Below are 20,348 nucleotides of genomic sequence, written 5' to 3'. Positions count from 1 at the left end.
AGGGGATCTGCATGATTCAGAAAAAGTAAGCCAAATGTTGTCTTCTTTTAGTGAAACTTTACTCAAAACTTGAAATTTAGTCTCTGTTGTTCTCTTGTGGACAAAAATATCTTACTTGGACATGTTTTTATTCCACAAACTTCTAAATACCTCAGCTGCTGTTTGACCACAATGAAACTCACTGTGGATTAACTTTGTTTTTCAGGAAAGATTTCTTTTTGTTAAGGAACCCCTTTTCTCTTGAGAGTCTTCCTTTGTCATGATGACAACTTTTGGCATAATTTATTCAGCATTTCTTCTATTTTGATACTAATAATGTTAAGTGGATTTACAGATCCTGAAGTAAGTGAATGTAGTTTAAACAAAGCCATACTGAAAGACTGTCCCATGTTTCCCAGATACAAACACTCTGTTATTTTTGTCAACCAGAAGACATCTCGGCTCCAGATGATGACGTTCTGCAGTGTTTTTGGTATACAACAAATTACCCTCCTGATCAAAGATGGATATCTCATTCTGTAGACTATCTGACACAATGACACGTCCGTCCACTGTTACAGAGGCATCCCAGGGGTGCCAACCTATCACATGGTCTCTAGAGGAGAACTGTCTATATATCTCCAACACAATACCCTGTGATTCCGATTCAATGTACACTGCTCCATCATTAGCCCAAGTGGCCATGATGACCTTGTCACCATGAACATACTTCAAGGACATTAATGGACCAGGCACCTTACTCGTCCAACATCGCTTCAAGCTTCCATAGATATTGAAAAGTTTCATCTCATTTTTAGGCAAGTTTCCAATGAGTATCCCATCTTGAAAATTTGAGACAACCGGAAATGATGTTATGGGGGTTCTGTCTTTAGACAGACTGGTTGTTTGGGTGACAACCATATCATGGTTGTAGTATAGAAGAACATTTCCATGCACTGCAGCAAACCCTTTGTAATACGATGTCATATAGTTGAAAAATGTTGTTTCAGTTTTTCTTGCACCTGCCAGAAAATCCCCGAATTTGTTCACCATCTCAATTTTGTAGTTGTTTTCATCAATGAAGTAGATGCTGTCATCCCTGCCAAACACCATGCAGGTGATGTTGGGAATGTTCCAGTCGCTGTGCAGTCGTGTGAAGAAGTGATGCATGTATATCAAGGTTTTAATCATCGGTCTACATCTTGTATTTGTCTGTGCTGTCCTTTGCTCTGTCAGTGAGATCGTTTTCTCACCATTCTCACCATCAGTACTGCAACAAGACGTTTGGCTTGAACTCCATTCACCGGTTACCATGGATGCAGTTTCTACTTCATAATAAGGGCAGCCGCCTTCATCTTTCTTTGTTTCACTGGGTTTCATGTTGTTAAAATTATCAAATGTCATGCCTTCCTTATGTCGGAAGACTTTCTTACTTTCTTCTTCATTAAGAACCAAATCCACTTCAGAATAGTCCAATTCTGTGTCTCCTACTGAACCTTTAGTAGTCAAACCCTTCTTCTCTGTGTCGTCAGGTAAACATGTATTTTCTGCAAGAGTATCAATATTTTTCCCAACAAATGGTCTCATGCTGGTTTTATGCAAAGGTGAAACCTTCTTAATGTCAAGTTTTGATAAGCTGTCTGTGATAGTATTTGAAGACTGGGCTGCAGAGGCTTGGTTAGTCTCTGGGATACTTTTATGTGTCATACAATCCTCCTCCTCTCCATCAATGTCTGAATGTGCCTCAGAGAGTGTAGCAATATCCTTATCAGTATTTTTGACCATGTCCTCCCTGGGGACAACTGCATCTTTACACTTGACATCAGCATCAGTCCTGTGGACCTTGCCTTTAAACCTGACATCCACTGAGACTCTGGCAGCAACATCCTCCTCTTTTTTCACCACATCTTCGTGTATGATATCGACTGTATCTCTACCCTTCACATCAACATTATCCTTGTCTTCGGCCATGACCTCCACTGCTGTGTTTGTATGCATGTCACTTGTCCTTTCAGGTCTCATATTCACTGTGGCCTTGGCAAGGTCTGTATCCTTGTCATCTTCTGCATCTTTGGCCATGCCATTGTCTGAATCTTCAATCATGGCATCAATCATGTCAATGGCCCTGTCAACCATGATGCTATTGTCCGGATCAGAAACTATAACATCTCCAGTCATGTCAGTTTCTTCATCATTAGTCTTACTGTCAACACATGTAATTTGTCTACCTTCAGCTTGTTTAACAGCTTTTGTTGAATCAGTCTTTGACAGAAAGGCAACACTTCCAGTCATGTTACTGATTTTCGGAGCTATGAATGAGTACACTCCATTCCGACCAGCCCTGGATAAGGCTTCATCTGCCTCATCTTCATCAGCCAGTTCTTCTGTACACGATAACACATCTGATCCTGGAGAATACCCTGCAATATTGATCCTGAGTTTCTTGTGGTAAAGTAAAGGGTTGTTTACAACATCATTTGGCAGAGACTTCATGCCTACCTCTAAAGCATCTCCCATAACAAGCAGCTGCAGTCCCCCACACTCCATCACCTTATTGTACATTCCAAAAATACCTGTGGACAAACTGCTTAGGTGATTATTAAGGACAGCACGCTCATTTTGAAAGAAACTACGGCCCTTTTTCTGCATCTGTTTGCTTTCTGTGTGAACCTGCTGTACATAAGCTGTTGTTTCTTCTGTCAGTTTCTTGCTAAATTGCTTTTCTTCTTTTTCTAAGTTGCGCAATCTTTTCTTAATTTGGCTGACTGAGAAGTTCTTGGGTACCACTTTTTCCAAAGCAGTTTTCCTTTCTTTGACAGCCTCTTCTATTGATTTATGAAGGTGTGTTCTGTGTTCATCAAGGACACAGCGTTCACAGATTAGAACTGAACATGTAGCGCAATAAAATTTGTAATTGTCTCTGTGAATTACACAAACAATCCTCTGCCTGCTCATAATCTGCATATCATGGCGACCTTTCGCTAAATCAGATAAACAAGCAAGGAAATGATTGGAGGTGGTTGTTGAGGAGTTGTGTCCCTTACTGCAAGCTTGGCAAAGCTTGTCACCACAGTCAAGACATTTATATGATGCTGATGATTTCTTTCTTTTCACAGAGCAAACCAGACAGTATTCCTTGTCAACCTTGCGACAGGCTTTCACCTCTTGGAGCCCAGTGATGTATATGTTAGGTGAAAGAGTAAATCCTGTAATGTCATAGGTCTCGCTTTCACTGTAGCAGATAGGACACCAAAAAACATAGTGGTCAGTGCGCAGCACAGCACACTCTGTGGCAATGCACATGCGGCAAAACGTGTGACAACATGGGAGCATTTTGGGTTCAAGGAATTCCAGCCTGCAGAGAGGACATATTAGATCCTCTCTTGCTATGTTGATGGGAGAACTGCTTGGTTTTTCCGCCGAGGTCATTGCTGTGTTCTGAAACAAAATATGAAATCACTTGTTTCAAACAGGCCAGAATATTCATCCTTTCATAATGTGAATACTGTTGTATGACTGTTCAGTAGTTTTACAATCCATTTAGGGGTGGTTGGGTGGCCTAGTGGTAACAGTGTTGACTCGCCACACCAAAGACCTGGGTTCAATTCTCCACATAGGTACAGTGTTTGAAGCCCATTTCTGGTGTCCCCACTGTGATATTGCTGGAATATTACTGAAAGTGGCTTCAAACCAAACTCACTTACTACAATTCATTGATGGTACTGCCAGTGTGAAAACTATAATTTGCTTTATTAAAACTTTCCTTATAGACAAGCTGTCATGATATATACAGATAGACAACATAATTGCTTATGAACATAAAACAGTGTTACCCTGTTATGTTTAGATATGTCCTGTGTGCTGAGTGAATGCTTGAACTCACAGTACTGTCAAAAAGTCAGAAATATGCTTCTTAGAGCCAACTGGGCGACTATGGGGTGCTATATTAGACATGTCACTCATTTTATTGAACTGCCTATGACAATTAGTCTTACCACAACCATGGCATGTTGCTCTGGTAATCTAGGATTTACATGTCTTGTATTGGCTGAGTGTCTCACTCAAATGTTTCAAACAGGCATCTTCAGAATTTGTTTTTCAACACAGCAGTCAGCAATACTCAATCATTAACTTATTGATGGAGGCCCAGGCAAGTCAGGATTAGAGAAACGAAAAGTGGTCCTTAATGGAATGTTGACGACACATGGTGAGACAAGTCCAGACCAAACAATACCTGGCACACTGCGGGCAAAAAATGTTGCCATGTGAACCAAACTCATTATCATGGGATAGGCAAGTGGTTAAAGCATTCTCTCGTGAAGCTGAAGGCAAGGGTTTGATTCTCCACATGGAAACAATGTGTGAAGCCCATTTCTGGCTTGATGCTCCTAACCTAGGCACGGGGCAGAGGAGTAGCCAAATGGTCAAAGCGTTCACTAGTCACAGGTACCACACAAGTGCAATCCACCAAGCCCATTTCTGGTGTCCCCCAACATGATGTTGCTGGAATATGGTTGAAAAAGAGATGTGAAACCATATTCACCTGCCATTTATCATAGATGAGGTAAAGACAATCAATAGAACTGATCAAGGATGACTGCTACCTGACTGGCTGATACCAAGTGGAATAAACTGTGGGGTGTTCATGATGGTATAAGTAGTCTGTGAAGTTGCTCTTTTTATACTGTAACACTGATTTAAAAACACATGGCTATGCATGAAGTTCTTAGGGATCATTCATAATTTATGGCTCGGGGATGATGATTTTTTGGAAGAGCATGTACAATGTGAATGAAAACATCCCTAAAATTGATGTATAAAGTAAGTGCCCCCTACCCTCCCCTCCCCTCCCCAACTTCATGGTCATGTACAAAATTACTGACCCCCTCCCCCCAGTGCATATGTACTAAATTGATGGCCCAAAAACCTCCTCAGAACAAAATGAGTGAACCCTTTCAAAATCTTCATCATACCCCAGCCATAAATTATGAATGTTTCGTTAAAAAAATATATTTTGCATCAATAAATGGTATTTCAATATTGTAAGCTTGAAGAATCATTGAAACCATGGATTAATTTATTCTTGAGAATTTGCTTTGGTTCTTAATCAGACAGTTTGTTCCATTCTACCGTATTCTCATAAATGTTTAAGAAAATATGTGAAATGGATTGAACAAAAGTCTACGGTTGATATAAACTCGCTTCCCCAGTGTGCTTGTGATTAATAGAAGTGTTGTAATACAATTAGAACCTGCTTCAAAGTATTTTAAAGATTCCAATGCCTTTTGTTGGGAATTCATATACAGAGTAGTGAATACCTGCCTGGCTGATCACCAAGGAAGAGTTATTTTCAGCACGGACTGCCAGATTCTCAAGTTCACCAGGACGACAGTTGGGTTAAAGTTTATAGCATTATTATTTTACACGTTTTAATTTAATTAGATGGATTCTTAGCAAATTGGTATTACTTTTAAATTTTAAATCTAACTAACCTGTGGTTTTACTGAAATTTTTGGGAGTTTCAAACCTTGGAATTATGTCATTTTTTTGTATGCAATCTGTTTTGTGATATTGGTGAAAGTGGCACAAAATCATATTATTTCATCACATTTGTATTTGCAATTGCAAAAGTTGATTGCACGGGATGGTTGTGGTAATTCGGGTTTTAAATCCCGTTTAATAATATAATTTTTAAGGGAATCTTTTGCATGGGCACAGGTTTTGGCTAGCACCTGGTGTCCGTGTGAAAAACAAATAGGACAAATTATCTCCCTTTGGGAAATAGGTCATCATGGTTGACCGGAAAGAAGGGGTCAAGCCGACTGGAGAAACATAATCAGATTTGGAAAATGCTGCGTTTGCGTCGTTTGGCCCAATGAAAGGGCGAGAGGAAGGAAACTGATATGGTTCAGGAGTTGTTCGAGACTAGTTGGGACTGTTCACCTACTGATAAGACAGGGCACGGAGACAGTTCGGTGTCCTGTCGTCTGCGCGAGCCAGCATGTCATATCTGATCTGTGTGGATGGACACGGAATAATAAAGTGCTGTGGACTCGCGTGTAATGGACACATTTATTCCACTCTATGAGTCCTGGATACGCAGTATACGGAAGATACAAGTAGTTGCAATTCGCCGCTGATTGAGTCAAAGACGTAAAGAGGTACGTACTTATTTACTAGTATTATTTACATTTTCAGCTAGTTGTACTAGTCACTAGCTTTCACCGAAATGGTTAAAAAAAACCAGTATACCAACACTGTTCAAAATAAGTTCATTGATTGTTTTTTAGACCTCTCTAGTTTTTTAATGTATATTTAGGGTGAGGTATGCATGTCAGTTAGTGATTTGTTTTTGTTGGGAGTTTAGGGGCCATAGGCGGAATTCTTACCCTCTGAAATACCCATTTTGTGGAAACGACGTTATCATCTTTGTTGTCTTTATAGAAGGTGGTAGTTATTTAATCACGTTTAGGTTGGATAAGGTGGATTGTACGACGCATTGATCAATATTGACACCGATGTTGGCAAACGGTGAGTGCCACGTTCGCCCAGGAACCCACTAGAAAGGTCAAACATAGGTCATAAGTATAGACTAGCTTTATTTGTAGGTCTATGTTTTACCTACATAGCTTAATGGGTTTCTGTGCTCGTACATTAACCCAAACCTGTACTACCAGGACAGGTACTTTTCCAGTTTCAATGCAAAGTACACTGAGCGACGAAACATAGAAACTTCGATAGTTTACTTAATATAGTGATATAATATTGTATTGTATGCAAATAATGTAAAGGTTCAGACATGGGGTCGGGGCAAGGTTGGTGGGGATGGGGCACTAGTGACTATTGCTTTTAAGATAATCGTATCGAAGGCTATATAACAGATGAAAATTACAGACAATCTCCACTTCCACACAGACACGTACGTAAATTGGTCCTTTTAAAGTACGTAACTCTCTGGATAATAATATGATGTTTTAACAATTGTTCGACTGGCAAATTACCATGTATCAGGAATGTAAAAACTGGTTTGTCTAAAATGTACAGGCCACAGTTTCGCGACCCTATAAATATTACTGACTTGCGAAAAGACGCAACAGTCACGCTGATGATTAAACCCATCATTTGGACTAAATGTTCGTAGTAGTTTGCAGAAGGAAGGGGTGGGTGGTGTGAATATATACTAACCCGCCCGTTTTAACTTTCATCGCTATCCCAACGCTTGAAAGTTGCCTACAGGACTGCGTATTGCTCGCACACGTTGTACTTCAGATTCGAAATAATCACTACTGATACAGCTTGGGGAGAGAAATAAAGATAAAAGTACCTTGAGATTTCACGCATATGAAATTTCGGGCTCAACAAACTTATACTTAAAAAGCACTGACATACCTGCACATGTAACAACCGCCTGAAATTGAATTACGATCAGAAATTGAATTACGACAAATGTACACTGTAAACACTGTACAGTCTTGACGGCGTAACATTCTTCGCTGCAATGATGACGTCATCGTGTTATGTCATGACGTCATTTGTGTCGTTGCCATGTAAACCATAGAACGGGCACAGGGTACCGTACATACCATACCACTCAAGTGTTTTGGCGAAGACGAATAACATGCACAGTGAACTACGGCAATTGGTGAGCGAGTTTAGTTTTACACTGAGCTCATCAGTATTCGAGCTATATTCGAGTCTGGATAATACAATCCTGTGATCAGCAGCACGAGCATCTACGGAACTGAGATACTGTGGCATGGGCCCGTTTCACAAAGCGACTGTAGCACTACGATTGTCGAAATCTATGTTACGGAGCTACGATCACCTTAGCGCTATGATCGTCTTTTGAAATGTGGCTCTGAATCACGTGTACGTCTTTTGAAATAGAAAAGAAATGTCAAAATACCCAAATTCGAAAAATGTGTTAAATTCTAACGAGATTAGTCAAGTCACCAGCAGTACCTTCACTCGTCGGTGTATGATTCCTGACGACCCGTGAAGGTCCCGGGGTAGAATAGGCATTCAGCAACCCATGCTTCATATAAAAGGCGACTATGCTTGTCGTAAGAGGCGACTACCGGGATCGGAGTGTCAGGCTCGCTGACTTGGTTGACACATGTCATCGGTTCCAAATTGCGGAGATCGATGTTTATGTTGTTGATCACTGGATTGTCTGGTTCAGACTTGATTATTTACAGACCGCCGCCATATAGCTGGAATATTGCTGAGTGCGGCGTAAAACTAAAGTCACTCACTGATGTCCTGACAAACTACACTTGACACAACAAAAACAGCACTTTGGCGAGACGTCATCCATGTCACGACACGCCAGGTGAAACCACGCGAACCAAAATACACAATCCCATTTAGAAAGTGGTCGAATATAACATAACTTATATTTGAGATTGCTCTTTCTCAGTGAATCTCAGAAAACTGCAGGCTCTAGTTCTATTGTAGGGTTTAGTCCCACATGGGATTCGAACCCGCACCCTCAGAGTCAGGCACCTAATCGCCAGCACACAAAGTCAACCGCCTAGCCCGCTCAGCCACTGCAACTTCCATGAAAATGAGAGTCGGGCTACTGGAGGTCAAGACTCCGGGCTTTGTGTACCCTCTGATGAGTGTAAATAGACACGGCTCGCCAAAAGCTGTGATTACACAAAGCAGTTTAAATGGTCAAATGTATAGTCTATGACATATGTTATATTTGGGATTCCACTTTCTTAGTACAAATTCTAGTACATCTGTTGGCTTGAGTCCCATTTGGAATTCGAACCCACAGAGTAAGGCACCTAATCACAAGCACACTAAATCAGCCATCTAACCCACTCGACCACCGCTACTTCCACAAAAGTACTAAAATCTGAACTTTACTGAGAAAGCGTGATCCCAAATATAGCAAATGTTGCTCGCGCACCTGTTCCTACGATAAATTCACAGCTGTACGACATCAGCGACTGGTTTACGTAAGCAGTGCGTTCACAGTATATCAAGTCTCTGTTGTGAATATAGTCTTCAATTATTTGTTAATCAAAGTTATAAATTTGATCTTGTTTCCTAGCAGATGTTTGACAAACGAACATTATCGTGACATTACTATGTATGGTAATTTCGGAAGAGAATTTGTGTGTGTATTTGATAACTATTTATATATGTATGCATACTATCTTGTACAATCAGACCCGTGAAGGTCCCGGGTTAGAATAGGCCTTCAGCAACCCATGCTTGCCATAAAAGGCGACTCAGCTTGTCGTAAGAGGCGACTAACGGGATCGGGTGGTCAGTCTCGCTGACTTGCTTGACACATGTCATCGGTTCCCAATTGCGCAGGTCGATGCTCATGTTGTTGATCACTGGATTGTCTGGTCCAGACTCGATTATGTACAGACTGCCGCCATATGGCTGGAATATTGCTGAATGCGGCGTAAAACTAAACTCACCCACCCACTTGTACAATGACACCATTTAAATATACATTAGAGAGAGAATACAATTTTAGCAAACCAGTCACGGTGTAATTACCAGTCTTTGAATGGATGCAAAAACAAATCGAAACCTGACTAAAACTACATAGCATAAATAACTCTAATATTTTTTTATTATATTATATTTTTATTATATCTTTTATTATTTGAGACGTTACGTTGATGTTTTGTTCACATTGTTGGATTATATCTGAACCGCGTGTACTACCGACAGAAACTGAGGCCGATCTTGTTAAACCGACCTTGACCCAATTTGTTCACAACGGACAACCGTGGTGACACCTTTGACCTACCGTGGACTACATACGGGTCCTACTAGCTGTCTTTCCCTTGTCCTGGGCATTTTCTCGCGTTTGGCATCATGAACAGAACGACTATAACGCCCTAGTGCTTGGTCCCTATCGCTGGGCTAAATCCTCATGCCACACAGTAGAAAGATTGTATGCAATAGTTGAACTTTTTTTGCATCCAAATTCTTACGCGATTTAATTACTGTACAGTGGGTTAAAGTAGATTTTTCATTGCAGGCTGATCATATTTCTGTTTCAGCTTTGCTGTCTGATACGTAAATAGATCGGTGCGCGTGACATGGGTGCTTTGTGAAATAATATCTCCGGCATTCGTGTGTTGAACTTTTATGGCAAGAAAAGGTCGATAACCGCGTTACTAATCTCAGGTTATTTCTCAAGCCGTTAGGCGGTGGGGTACCCTGGTGGTTAAAGCGTCCGCTCGTCACTACGAAGACCCGGGTTCGATTCCCTACATTGGTACAATGTGTGAAGCCATTTCTGGTGTCCCCCGCCGTGATATTACTGAGGACAGAACACATAAACACTGGACTACCCCACCACCCCGAAAGAATAAAGAGAGCGATCTGCATACAGTTATAGAGCTGTTTAACGAGTGAGTGAGTGAGTTAAGTTTTACGCCACACTCACCAACATGCCAGCTATATGGTGGGGGTCTGTAAGTAATCGGGTCTGTAAGTAATCAAGTCTGCACCAGAAAATCCCGTTATCGTCAGCATGAACATCGTACTCCGCAACTGGGAACCAATGACATGTGTCAACCAAATCAGCGAGTCTGACCACCCGATCCCGTTATAAAATAGTCGCCTCTCACGACAAGCTAGCATGGGTTACTGAAGATCTCTTCTAACCTGGATCTTCATGGGTAAAAGTTGTTTATGAGGACTGTTCAGGATAATATTACTGCTGATTAACATTTCTGCGACTCGCTCTTCTGTAAAGTACATATAAACATCACTATGGGTAACTAAAATCATCACGCAATATATCTATTTAGAAACCTGACACATCACGTTCCAACCTTTATTATTTGTAAAGTAAAGTACTCGGTACTACTTTGGAAAACATCATGGTAAATGGAACTACAATAAGTCCTTATGAATATAGGTGTAATCTGGTAACAATTGAAGGTGAAATCTTGTATGGTAACAATTGAAGGTGTAATCTGGCAAAAACTGAAGGAAGTGACCCGAGTTCGATACAATGGAACTAATAAATATTTGATAGATAGAAAATAATGTAAAAGCACTTTCTAGGCTGAAATATTCTTTTAGCATGGAGATGCTAGCTTCCTCACTCAATAGTTTTCGCCAAAAGTGAACATAGAACACTCTGGTGTGTAAGTACTGACGCTGTTTCTTAAACACTGTATTAGCACAGGCGCTCATGTCTTTGCCAGGGGATTATTTTTTACTTATCAAATTTTGAGATGTCCCCCGACCTGAATTCTTCTCAGTACATCATGCCCAGATATTGTACTGTGAAGCGTTTCAAGTCGGGGGTCATCCCAACTTTTTCATATTTAAAAAAAAAAATCTTTACTCCTCGCAATGACACGAGAGCCTGTGTGTTTCAGTCGTAATAGTTTGTCAGACCCTGAAACAAACATATCCATGGAGTGGGCTGAGTGAGTGAGTGAGTTTAGTTTTACGTCGCACTCAGCAATATTCCAGCTATATGGCGGCAGTCTGTACATAATCGAGTTTGCACCAGACAATCCAGTGATAAACTATATGAGCATCGATCTGCGCAAGTGGGAACCGATGACATGTGTCAACCAAGCCTGACCACTAGTCGCCTTTAGTCGCCTTTTATAGCAAGTATGGGTTGCTGAAGGTCTATTCTACCCCGGGACCTTCACGGATCCAAAAATGTCTTAACCTTTCGACACGAACTAATCAGCTTGATTATATTTACATCATTTGCTTAAAGTAATTTCTGCTCCTTTGGTCTACATCAAAATATTCAGAACCCTTTTAAGACACGTACAGTCGAAAGATACAGGCTACCCTTCCACAGACAAGTCATTATGTGTTCGAGGTATTCTATAAACATTTCAGTCCGAGAAGATCCGGGTGAGAATTGGTCTTGAGCAACCAATGCTTGTTGCAAAAGGCGACTGTCGGGTGGTAAGATTGGTTGACTTGGTTGACACATCGTCGTATCCGAAATGCGTGCTGATCGCTGAATTGTCGGTGCAGACTAGATTATTTACAGACTGCCGACATAAAGCTGATATGTTGCTGATTGTGTGTTAAACAACCAACTAACCAATCACGTCACGATCTAGATACATTTAAATATTTAAAACATTGCATTGAAATAGAACGCCGCGATGCTATCTAAATGTTACATTGAGAGAATTTGTAAATGTGCATGGACTTAACCGTCTGTGTAGACAAGATACGGTACTTTATTATTCATAGAAAGTGTCAGAGCGAAGTGTGCAATGGCGGATATGTCATGCGCATGTGATTATTTATACTAACGCTTAGTCTCTGAATATATTCAGGAGGACAACGTCCTTTTCGAGTTCAAGGACCCAGCAAAACACGCTTTGGCGACCACAGTTTCTATAGAGCAGTCCTTGTTTTCATGAACAGCCTTCCACGGGAGATCAAATCCACCACAGAACTGACTACTTTTCAGTCAAAGTTGAAAACGCACTTTTTCACCGAAACAAATTGTGAACCTTTTCCAGTTTTTGTGCAGGCTTGCAACAAAGTTTCTGAGGAGTTTGTAAACTGCGCACTAGCGCTATAGAAATATCTAGTTATCATTATTATATAATTTTGATTGTAACAAATAAGCCCATGTAATTTGAAAAGTACTACACGGACCCCTGAACCTGAGGAAATCATGGGCCCTCTCTCATGACGCGAGCGTCCTCGTGCTTTAACTATAATAGTTCAGGGCGAAAGTGTGCTTTATTACACTGTACATGGTGGTAGAACGAACTGTATTTCTTAACTACCAGTCGCTAAAATGTATCTATTTACATAAGATATTAACCAGAATTCATCAAGGAAATCAATTTCTTTTAAAATCAGTTAAATAAAAATAATTAAACGAAACTTAACAGTGGTGAAAAGATCCTTAAGTGAGTTCACATTGAAATATTTATCCCTAATGGTGGAGAAATAAACACAGTCAAGCTGGATATGCTTGACGGTAACTCTCGCAACACAAGGGATACAGAGGATCTTCACTTATTAGCGGGGCGGTTGGGTAGCCTAGTGGTTAAGGCGTTCGCTCGTCACGCCGAAGACCCGGGTTCGATTCCCCACATGGGTACAATGTGTGAGGCCCATTTTCTGGTGTCTCCCACCGTGATATCGCTGGAATATTGCTAAAAGCGGCGTAAAACCAAACTCACTCACTCACTTCACCTATTAGCAAGTATTTGTGAGTATATCCCGTATGATCAATACGTCATCGTCACATGAAAACCTCTCCTTGGACTGACAATCCAAGCAGGTGTAACCGGTAGTTGACTTATTTCATGTAGTTTATTGATACCAAATCGGGGGCCCCACTTCTTTTGCATAAGGTCGTGCATGTAGGTTAGCTTTGTAATCAGAGTATGGGATAAAATTGGTGTCACAGATTTGTTAGGTGTTTGCCTTAGCAACAAGGTCGACCATGGCGTTCCCACAAACACCAACGTGGCTGGGTAACCAACAAAAGACGTGTCGTATTGGCCGGTAGCAAGATCGTTCTACAGTTCATTAATTTCTTATGAAAGTGGATGTTTTCAAGAAAGATTTTCAGTCGCCCGAAGGCACGAAAGAGAGTCCGAAAAGATTATATGTTAATTTTATTTAGCGTGTTTTTAATATATTGTAGGGCTGTTCATATTACGTTTGCTTCTGCCGAAATTATAGAGCTGTTATCGGGTATGGAACATATTGTTCTTGATCCAGTTTCATTGATACAAGCCACTGCGCTACCATCCTTCGATCCACCTGCAAATAAGGTTTATATTTACTTTTTCCTGGACTAAACTGGTTTAATTCATTAGTTTCTGATTTTTAAACTTTGTCATTGTGAGAACGTGTGGTCTAACCAGGTGCCAAGGAAGAGAAGAAAGAATACGGGAAGGAGATGTATTTTCAAGGTCAATGCCAGCAGCAGAAATGAATGACTTCATTCTTTTCCCAAGGGGCGGAATAAGTGACGTCTGTCTTTTTATCATAAAGATCCTCGTAGGAAGGATTAAACACGATGTTATGGGCATTGCTATGGCAACAGGTGACGCTTATCTTTTTATCATACGCATCCTCGTAAGAAGAATTAAACACGCTGTTATGAGCATTTCCGCGGCAACATGTTCGATCCCAACTGAATTTGGTGCAAGTGTTCTTTTCCAGAGCAGAACTGTAAAACCTTACAATAGTCTCCTTCCACACCAAAACACTGACATGTATAATTAGTAGACACATTCATGAAGATTAGTTTGCCGTGACCGGGATATTGATGTCTTCTTGTCCATATCTATCTATGTCCAGAATATTCCAGAGATTTGTTCTGTGAACATCCCTGAAACGAAGTTACCCCTGCATGAAATGGTAATAATACATTATAAAACATTGTTAAGTGCCTAATATCCACCTTACAGATGACCAGTTGCGCTTACAGATGTTAAATGCCACATGTTCTATCATAGTAATGTGAATAAACAATAATTCAAGTTTTTATTAGCAGGAATGATGCAAACATTGTAACAATCCTATGGCAAAGTAATTTCATTCATTTACATATAACATTACCAACTTCATGGAATATTTCCCCGCATTTTATTTCCCCTTCCTGCTCGATATCCCTAATATCAGCAGTTGTAAATCAAACGATTTATAATTGTTGGATTATGCAGTGAAAGATATTGTGGTCATTAATCACCACAGTTCAGTTTTCGTGTCATAGGCAGTTGAGTTCTCATTATCAATCACTCAATAACTTGCTGTATTTGTCTAGTTCAGTGCTAGCTTCCTTTACTTGGTACCAGTTCAATCACAAAATCCTTTTGGCGACACACTGACGCCAGTTCACGTTACCATTACACATGTAGTCTTTGAACACGTGATTCTTCGTTGTGGACCGTCAGTGAACTGACAACAGAACTCCACCAAAGTATGATGCATCACTATCCTTTAGTGTGTGTTCCACGGTTATCTCCACCCAGACCTCCTCGCCTGTATTTAAGTGTTGGACAGTCTGCGCATTAGCAACAGCATCGCTAATAGTCGTGTCAGTTGCTACCCATCCAGAGGACAGGATATCATCTCTCCCAGTCTTCATGATCCAGATATTCATGTAGGTGTTTGGCTCAATATTTTCTATCTGTGCCCAGAACATGTATGTGCCCGAGACGGGTGCTGTGAATGTTCCGGAGGTCAGATTGTATCCATCCCCAGAGTTGTAGAGGATTTTGCTGAATGGCAGGGGTGTGTAGGTTGTCTGCTCACCCTCAAGCAGGCTTGCCTCAAAAGCCACATCTCTGGTTTTCGATTCTGAATAATGTAGTTGAATAAATGTGGTATACTAACAAGGTAATGGCGAGAAATGCCACATGTGCCCGTGTGGCTCAAATCAATTGAGCATGAAACTTACTTATATGACTAATATGTAAAGATAACTCACCAAGGTTTTTGGACAAATTGAATACCTGTTCCTTGACTGACTGCACATCCTGGGTTATTGATACATTTTGTGTCATGATATCCAGTTCTGACTTCGCCTGGTTCAGTTCATCCGATGATTGCTGCAGTTCAGCCTTCATTGCCTGGATTTCAGCTTTGAGGGAAGCAATTTCAGCAGCTGACTGTTGTTGCATTGACTGAATGGTCTGTTGATTTTTCACGAGGTCGCTTTTCGCTGCCAGCAGATCTGTCTTCAGCTGTCCAGTGGTCGACTGAAGACTTGTCACCGTCTGCGTCAGGAGTGTGATGTCATTTTGCAGGCTGGGCGTATTTGTACTAATGGTCGGATTTGGCATAATAATTCCAGAAAGACTCCAAGGCTTCAAAAGGCATACAAATAAAGCTGCCCAAGACATGGTGTAAGACATGAATATAATATCAATGTGTCGTGCTGCTCTTATGTCCTCTGTTTATATTTGTACACAGGTTGTTTCCTCTAGAGGTGCGCCGAATAAAAGGTTATCGACTGTAAGGTTAAAGTGCACAGTGTGGCACACTTGTCGGTGATAATGCGGTACTTTACTGAAGCTATTCAAAACATGCACGCATGAGGCTAGACTGAGATCATATGGTAACACAATGTATGCATTCTGGAAGGAGGTAAAAGGCGAGACTTCAGAGTCATGTAATGGGTCCTTTCAGTAATACTTCTCCGAATGCGTCCACTTGCTAGAAGGAGGAAGCTTCGTTTGGATGTAGGTGCGAGGGTTGTCTGTTGATCTACTGACTGGATTCTTGGCTGTATGATTAGGACCTGAGTCAGTGGACTGTTACATGCTCACTGTCTTGTTGGCAGAATTGGTCACTCCACGCCCTCTGAAGCAGAATATTTTTCTCCACTACATAGGCAATATTTTAGAATAGATTGAATTCCCCACCTGCCTACTTGTATACTTGCATGCAGGACATTTTAGGGAAATGCATGCATATCCCAAGCCTCCCGAGATCAACGATCCAGAAGACTAAAACACACATTTTAAGGTACAGACTTGCGTAGCTCGCCCTAGTTCCACATATTTAATGCCATGAAAAACACACCTATATCAGGTTACAATGTGCATTCCTTTGTCAGGAACGATCATGAACGGTCATTGCTGTTCTTTAAGAGTGTTTTTGATTATAGTTTATAGTTTATAGTTCATTAGTTTATAGTTGATAAGACTTATTGTTTCGATATCGAATTTAATTGGAATGAATTAGGCAGCTAAGGTTCATACTCACAGGTGGCAGTATGTAAGGCATAAACATAATCAAACTACATAAAAGTATGTCAACGTGGTACAATAACCTGACTATCTTACTTAACATTAACACGCACACGATTTAGGTCTGGAATCAGATATGAGTGTTGGGATGTGAGGACTGCTTGTGGAGGTTGTGGAATAGGTTTAGGAGTGGGGCGATGATGTGTATTGGATTGTGGATTGGATTTGATTTGGATTTGACCCACAAACACCCGAGTAGAAAAGGCGACTATTGTCGTAAGAGGCGACTAACGGGATCGGGTGGTCAGGCTCGCTGACACATGTCAACGGTTCCCATTTGCGCAGATCGATGCTCATGTTGTTGACCACAGGATTGTCTGTTCCAGACTCGATTATTTTCACACTGCCGCCATATAGCTGTAATGTTGCTGAGTGTGGCGTAAAACTAAACTCACTCACTTGATTTGGATGTAAGGTATTGATTTAGATAAAAATTATCAATGCTGGATTTGGGATGGGATGAGAGATTGACTTGGATGTGAGGGCTGGATTGGGGTGTGGAAATTTGTACAGGAAATAACGGCTTGATTTGGAAGTGTAGACGGGATTTAGATGTAACGGCAGGAGATGGTTGTGACAGTTTCATTTTGATGTGAATGGAATAATTGCTCTCCGGCATCTGTTCCTTGAAAGTCGTTGGCGATGGTCTGTCCGGAACTTAGGAACGGGTGGGACGGTCCCTGTGTAGCTGGTTCTTGATGGCATGGTACGTTGGCATCGTGATAACATATGAGTTAACTCACTGATATTTCCAATCACAAGAATAATCAACCTTTATTCATTTAGATAATTAACAATTCACTGGTACTTCCAGTCAAAATTAATCAATGTCAAATATCCTTTGCACTTAAAATACAAGTTTACTGAAATCACAAAGGTCGTCCTCCTGAGAAGACATGGCTGAATTATTGCTGAAAACCAAACTTACTTACTGTAGTTCCGATGGGACAGTGGTAGGACATTGATCGTTTGCGCGTTATCCAACAGCTTGCATTCTGCGTTCATTGCGGTGTATTCATACTTACGTTTGACGTATCTGAAATATCACATTGGTTAATCATCAATATAGTTTCTTGACGTTGGTGAGAAACCCTTATGAGATAAGTAGTAACAAACATTTGTGTGAGATCTAATCCCTGGTTTGTAACTGGTTACTTCACGGCATGTCCAGAAATGAAATTGTGACGGAGTTGTTTTCCGATTGTGTTAAAGAGTTGAATTTGGGCCACGACAAAGTCGAAAGTCTACGGATTTAGATAATGGTTCTTAGGTCTTACCATGTGTACATTTTCATCTCCGTTGTGAAAAAACACATTTATTACTTACTTTCTCTAGTTCGATGCCAAAGTGTATTACCACGTGAGGAACTAGACAAAGCCTTACCAATATTTTATGACATTATGGTATTAAAAACTGAAAATATTACAGGCAAACAGACCTCGTTCCTCAATTTTAAACCAGCCAAGGGTCACATTGATAACGATCATTGACACAAACGGCTGTTGGTATTCCTCGTTGGTCAAATCACGCGTGTGCCCCGTGTACAACCTTCGTGGCCTACTTGAAGCTGGTCATCAATTGTCCACATTTAACATCGTTGTTTCTGTCAAACTAAATCATATAATCGCAAGTTCACAACAACACAAAACAATCGTTGGCTGTCTAGTCATTTCACTCGGGTAAGAACCTTTCCTTTCCTCTACTTTGTTAAAATCTTTATCATATTTTGTCTTACTTTTAATTCATCAGGCATTACCTTCAGGTCTATTCGGCTGACTGAGTGAATTTAGTTTTACGCCGCACTCAGCAATATTCCAGCTATATGGCGGCGGTTTGTAAATAAAAGTGTCTGGACCTGACAATCCAGTGAGTAACAGCAGGAGCATCGATCTGCGCAAATGGGAACCGATGACATGTGTCAACCAAGTCAGCGAGCCTGACCACCCGATCCCGTTAGTCACCTCTTACGACAAGAATAGTCGCCGTTTATGGCAAGCATGGGTTGCTGAAGGCCTATTCTACCCCGGGACCTTTATGGGTCTTCAGATGTATGTGGAACGTGGCATGCTTAATGTATATTTCATATACTCTGTATTACTGTTTAGATTGTTCATTTAATACCGATGAACATTATTCTGTTTTGTGATTGTTATAGAATGTAGATTGCATGAATGTCCACCTCGATGATGTGTAGAGTATTAAATAAACGCATTAGGTGGTATACTTTTAAAGTGAGTGAGTTTAGTTTTACGCCACACTCAGCAATATTACAGCTATTTTTCTGCGGTCTGTAAATAATCGAGTCTGGACCAGACAATTCAGTGACCAACAAATGGGAACCGATGACATGTGTCAAGTTTCAGCGAGCCTGACCACCCGATCCCGTTAGTCGCCTCTTACGACAAGCATAGTCGCCTTTTATAGCAAGCATGAGTTGCTGAAGACCTGTTTTACCCCGGGACCTTCACGGGTCATAATTTTGAATGTGTATCGTGAACAATGTATCGTGTGTACGAATCTACATGTGACATGTATGTACTTTGATAGATAGTTGTATTGGGAACATGCTATAATAATTAATTGTAAACTTCTCTCTTAACCACTGATGATGTAAAAGATCCTTTCGGTGTACCGAACTCGTTTATTTACTCAGATGTTGTGTTGTGTGAGGGTTGGTATTGTCAACCCCATGCCTTTTAAGCGAGTGATTCCCTTAGGAACACTAGGAATGGGTACAGTAGGCGTCACGAATATTCGTTTAATTGCGTTATGTATAAATGTGCCATTTATCATACAAGTTATCACCGAACCTACAAAGATAACAGTAAAACATTAGATTTGATTTCCACCAACTGTTCGTCTGTAGTTAAGGAATCGGGAGTTTCTGCTCCAATTTGTAGTGACCTTTTCCCAGTATTTGTCTCATTAGGTATTCCAAAATCTAGGCAAAAGGCGTACACCAGAGTCATGTACGATTTCTCTAGAATTGGTAGTAAATCTCTAAATGAATACACAAGTAATTTTGAGTGGGAGTTACTATTCAGCGAAGGAAACTATGTCGATGTGCTTATACACTTTACAGATGTAATAAATACAATCGTCAGTGAGTGTGTACCACACAGGAAAGTAACAATTAGATCCAAAGACAAACCCTGGATGAATGGTTACATCAGGAAACTCAAGAGAAAACAACATCGGGCCCATAAAACTGCCAAGCGGTCAAAAAGCGATAAAAAACTGGGACGCTTTTTCGTTACGTTTCGTAGGAACAAAGTTATATCTGAAGTCAGAAAAGCAAAATGAAACTATCATCTAAATCTAACGATTTTAATTCTAAACCATGGTGGTCACTCGTTCAACAACAGAACTCCAAACGGTTTTCCACCTAAATGCTAGGTAATGTTGTGATTGAATCTGAGATGGACATAGCAAATGAACTTAACAGTTACTTTACGTCTCAATCAACGGTTGCAGAACCAGACAGTTGTCGACCCATTTCACACTGGCATAGTAATTGTAGATGACATTCATGTTACAGAAAGCGGCGTAAGCGATGTTTTACTATCTGAAGATATTAGGAAAGCTAAAGGTCCGGACGACATTAATGACCGA

The 20,348-nt window shown here is 40.7% G+C and overlaps 3 protein-coding genes across 3 annotated transcripts in view; 1 reads left to right on the top strand and 2 right to left on the bottom strand.

Moving 5' to 3' along the window:
- Positions 1–357: 357 nt before the first annotated feature.
- On the bottom strand, positions 358–3,408 carry LOC137282638 (uncharacterized). The gene is made up of 2 exons (XM_067814423.1): positions 2,008–3,408; positions 358–1,917 (listed from the first exon to the last, which is right to left on the bottom strand). The coding sequence occupies exons 1-2, from the start codon at positions 3,406–3,408 to the stop codon at positions 358–360; spliced, it is 2,961 nt and encodes a 986-aa protein (XP_067670524.1).
- A 2,337-nt stretch (positions 3,409–5,745) lies between these two features.
- The window catches only part of LOC137282383 (monocarboxylate transporter 12-like), a 56,440-nt gene continuing 41,837 nt past the window's right edge, over positions 5,746–20,348 (top strand). The window contains exon 1 of the mRNA XM_067814127.1: positions 5,746–6,140. The gene's annotated coding sequence lies outside the window, so the exon portion shown is untranslated. The remainder of the gene's footprint in view (positions 6,141–20,348) is intronic.
- Positions 14,873–15,827, bottom strand: LOC137282518 (uncharacterized). The gene is made up of 3 exons (XM_067814276.1): positions 15,633–15,827; positions 15,413–15,452; positions 14,873–15,282 (listed from the first exon to the last, which is right to left on the bottom strand). The coding sequence occupies exons 1-3, from the start codon at positions 15,825–15,827 to the stop codon at positions 14,873–14,875; spliced, it is 645 nt and encodes a 214-aa protein (XP_067670377.1).

Source organism: Haliotis asinina, chromosome 4 (assembly GCF_037392515.1).
Source record: "Haliotis asinina isolate JCU_RB_2024 chromosome 4, JCU_Hal_asi_v2, whole genome shotgun sequence".
In the NCBI taxonomy this organism is placed as follows: Eukaryota; Metazoa; Mollusca; class Gastropoda; order Lepetellida; family Haliotidae; genus Haliotis; species Haliotis asinina.
Note: the sequence above shows the minus strand (reverse complement) of the source record. Positions and strands in the feature narration are given on the sequence as shown.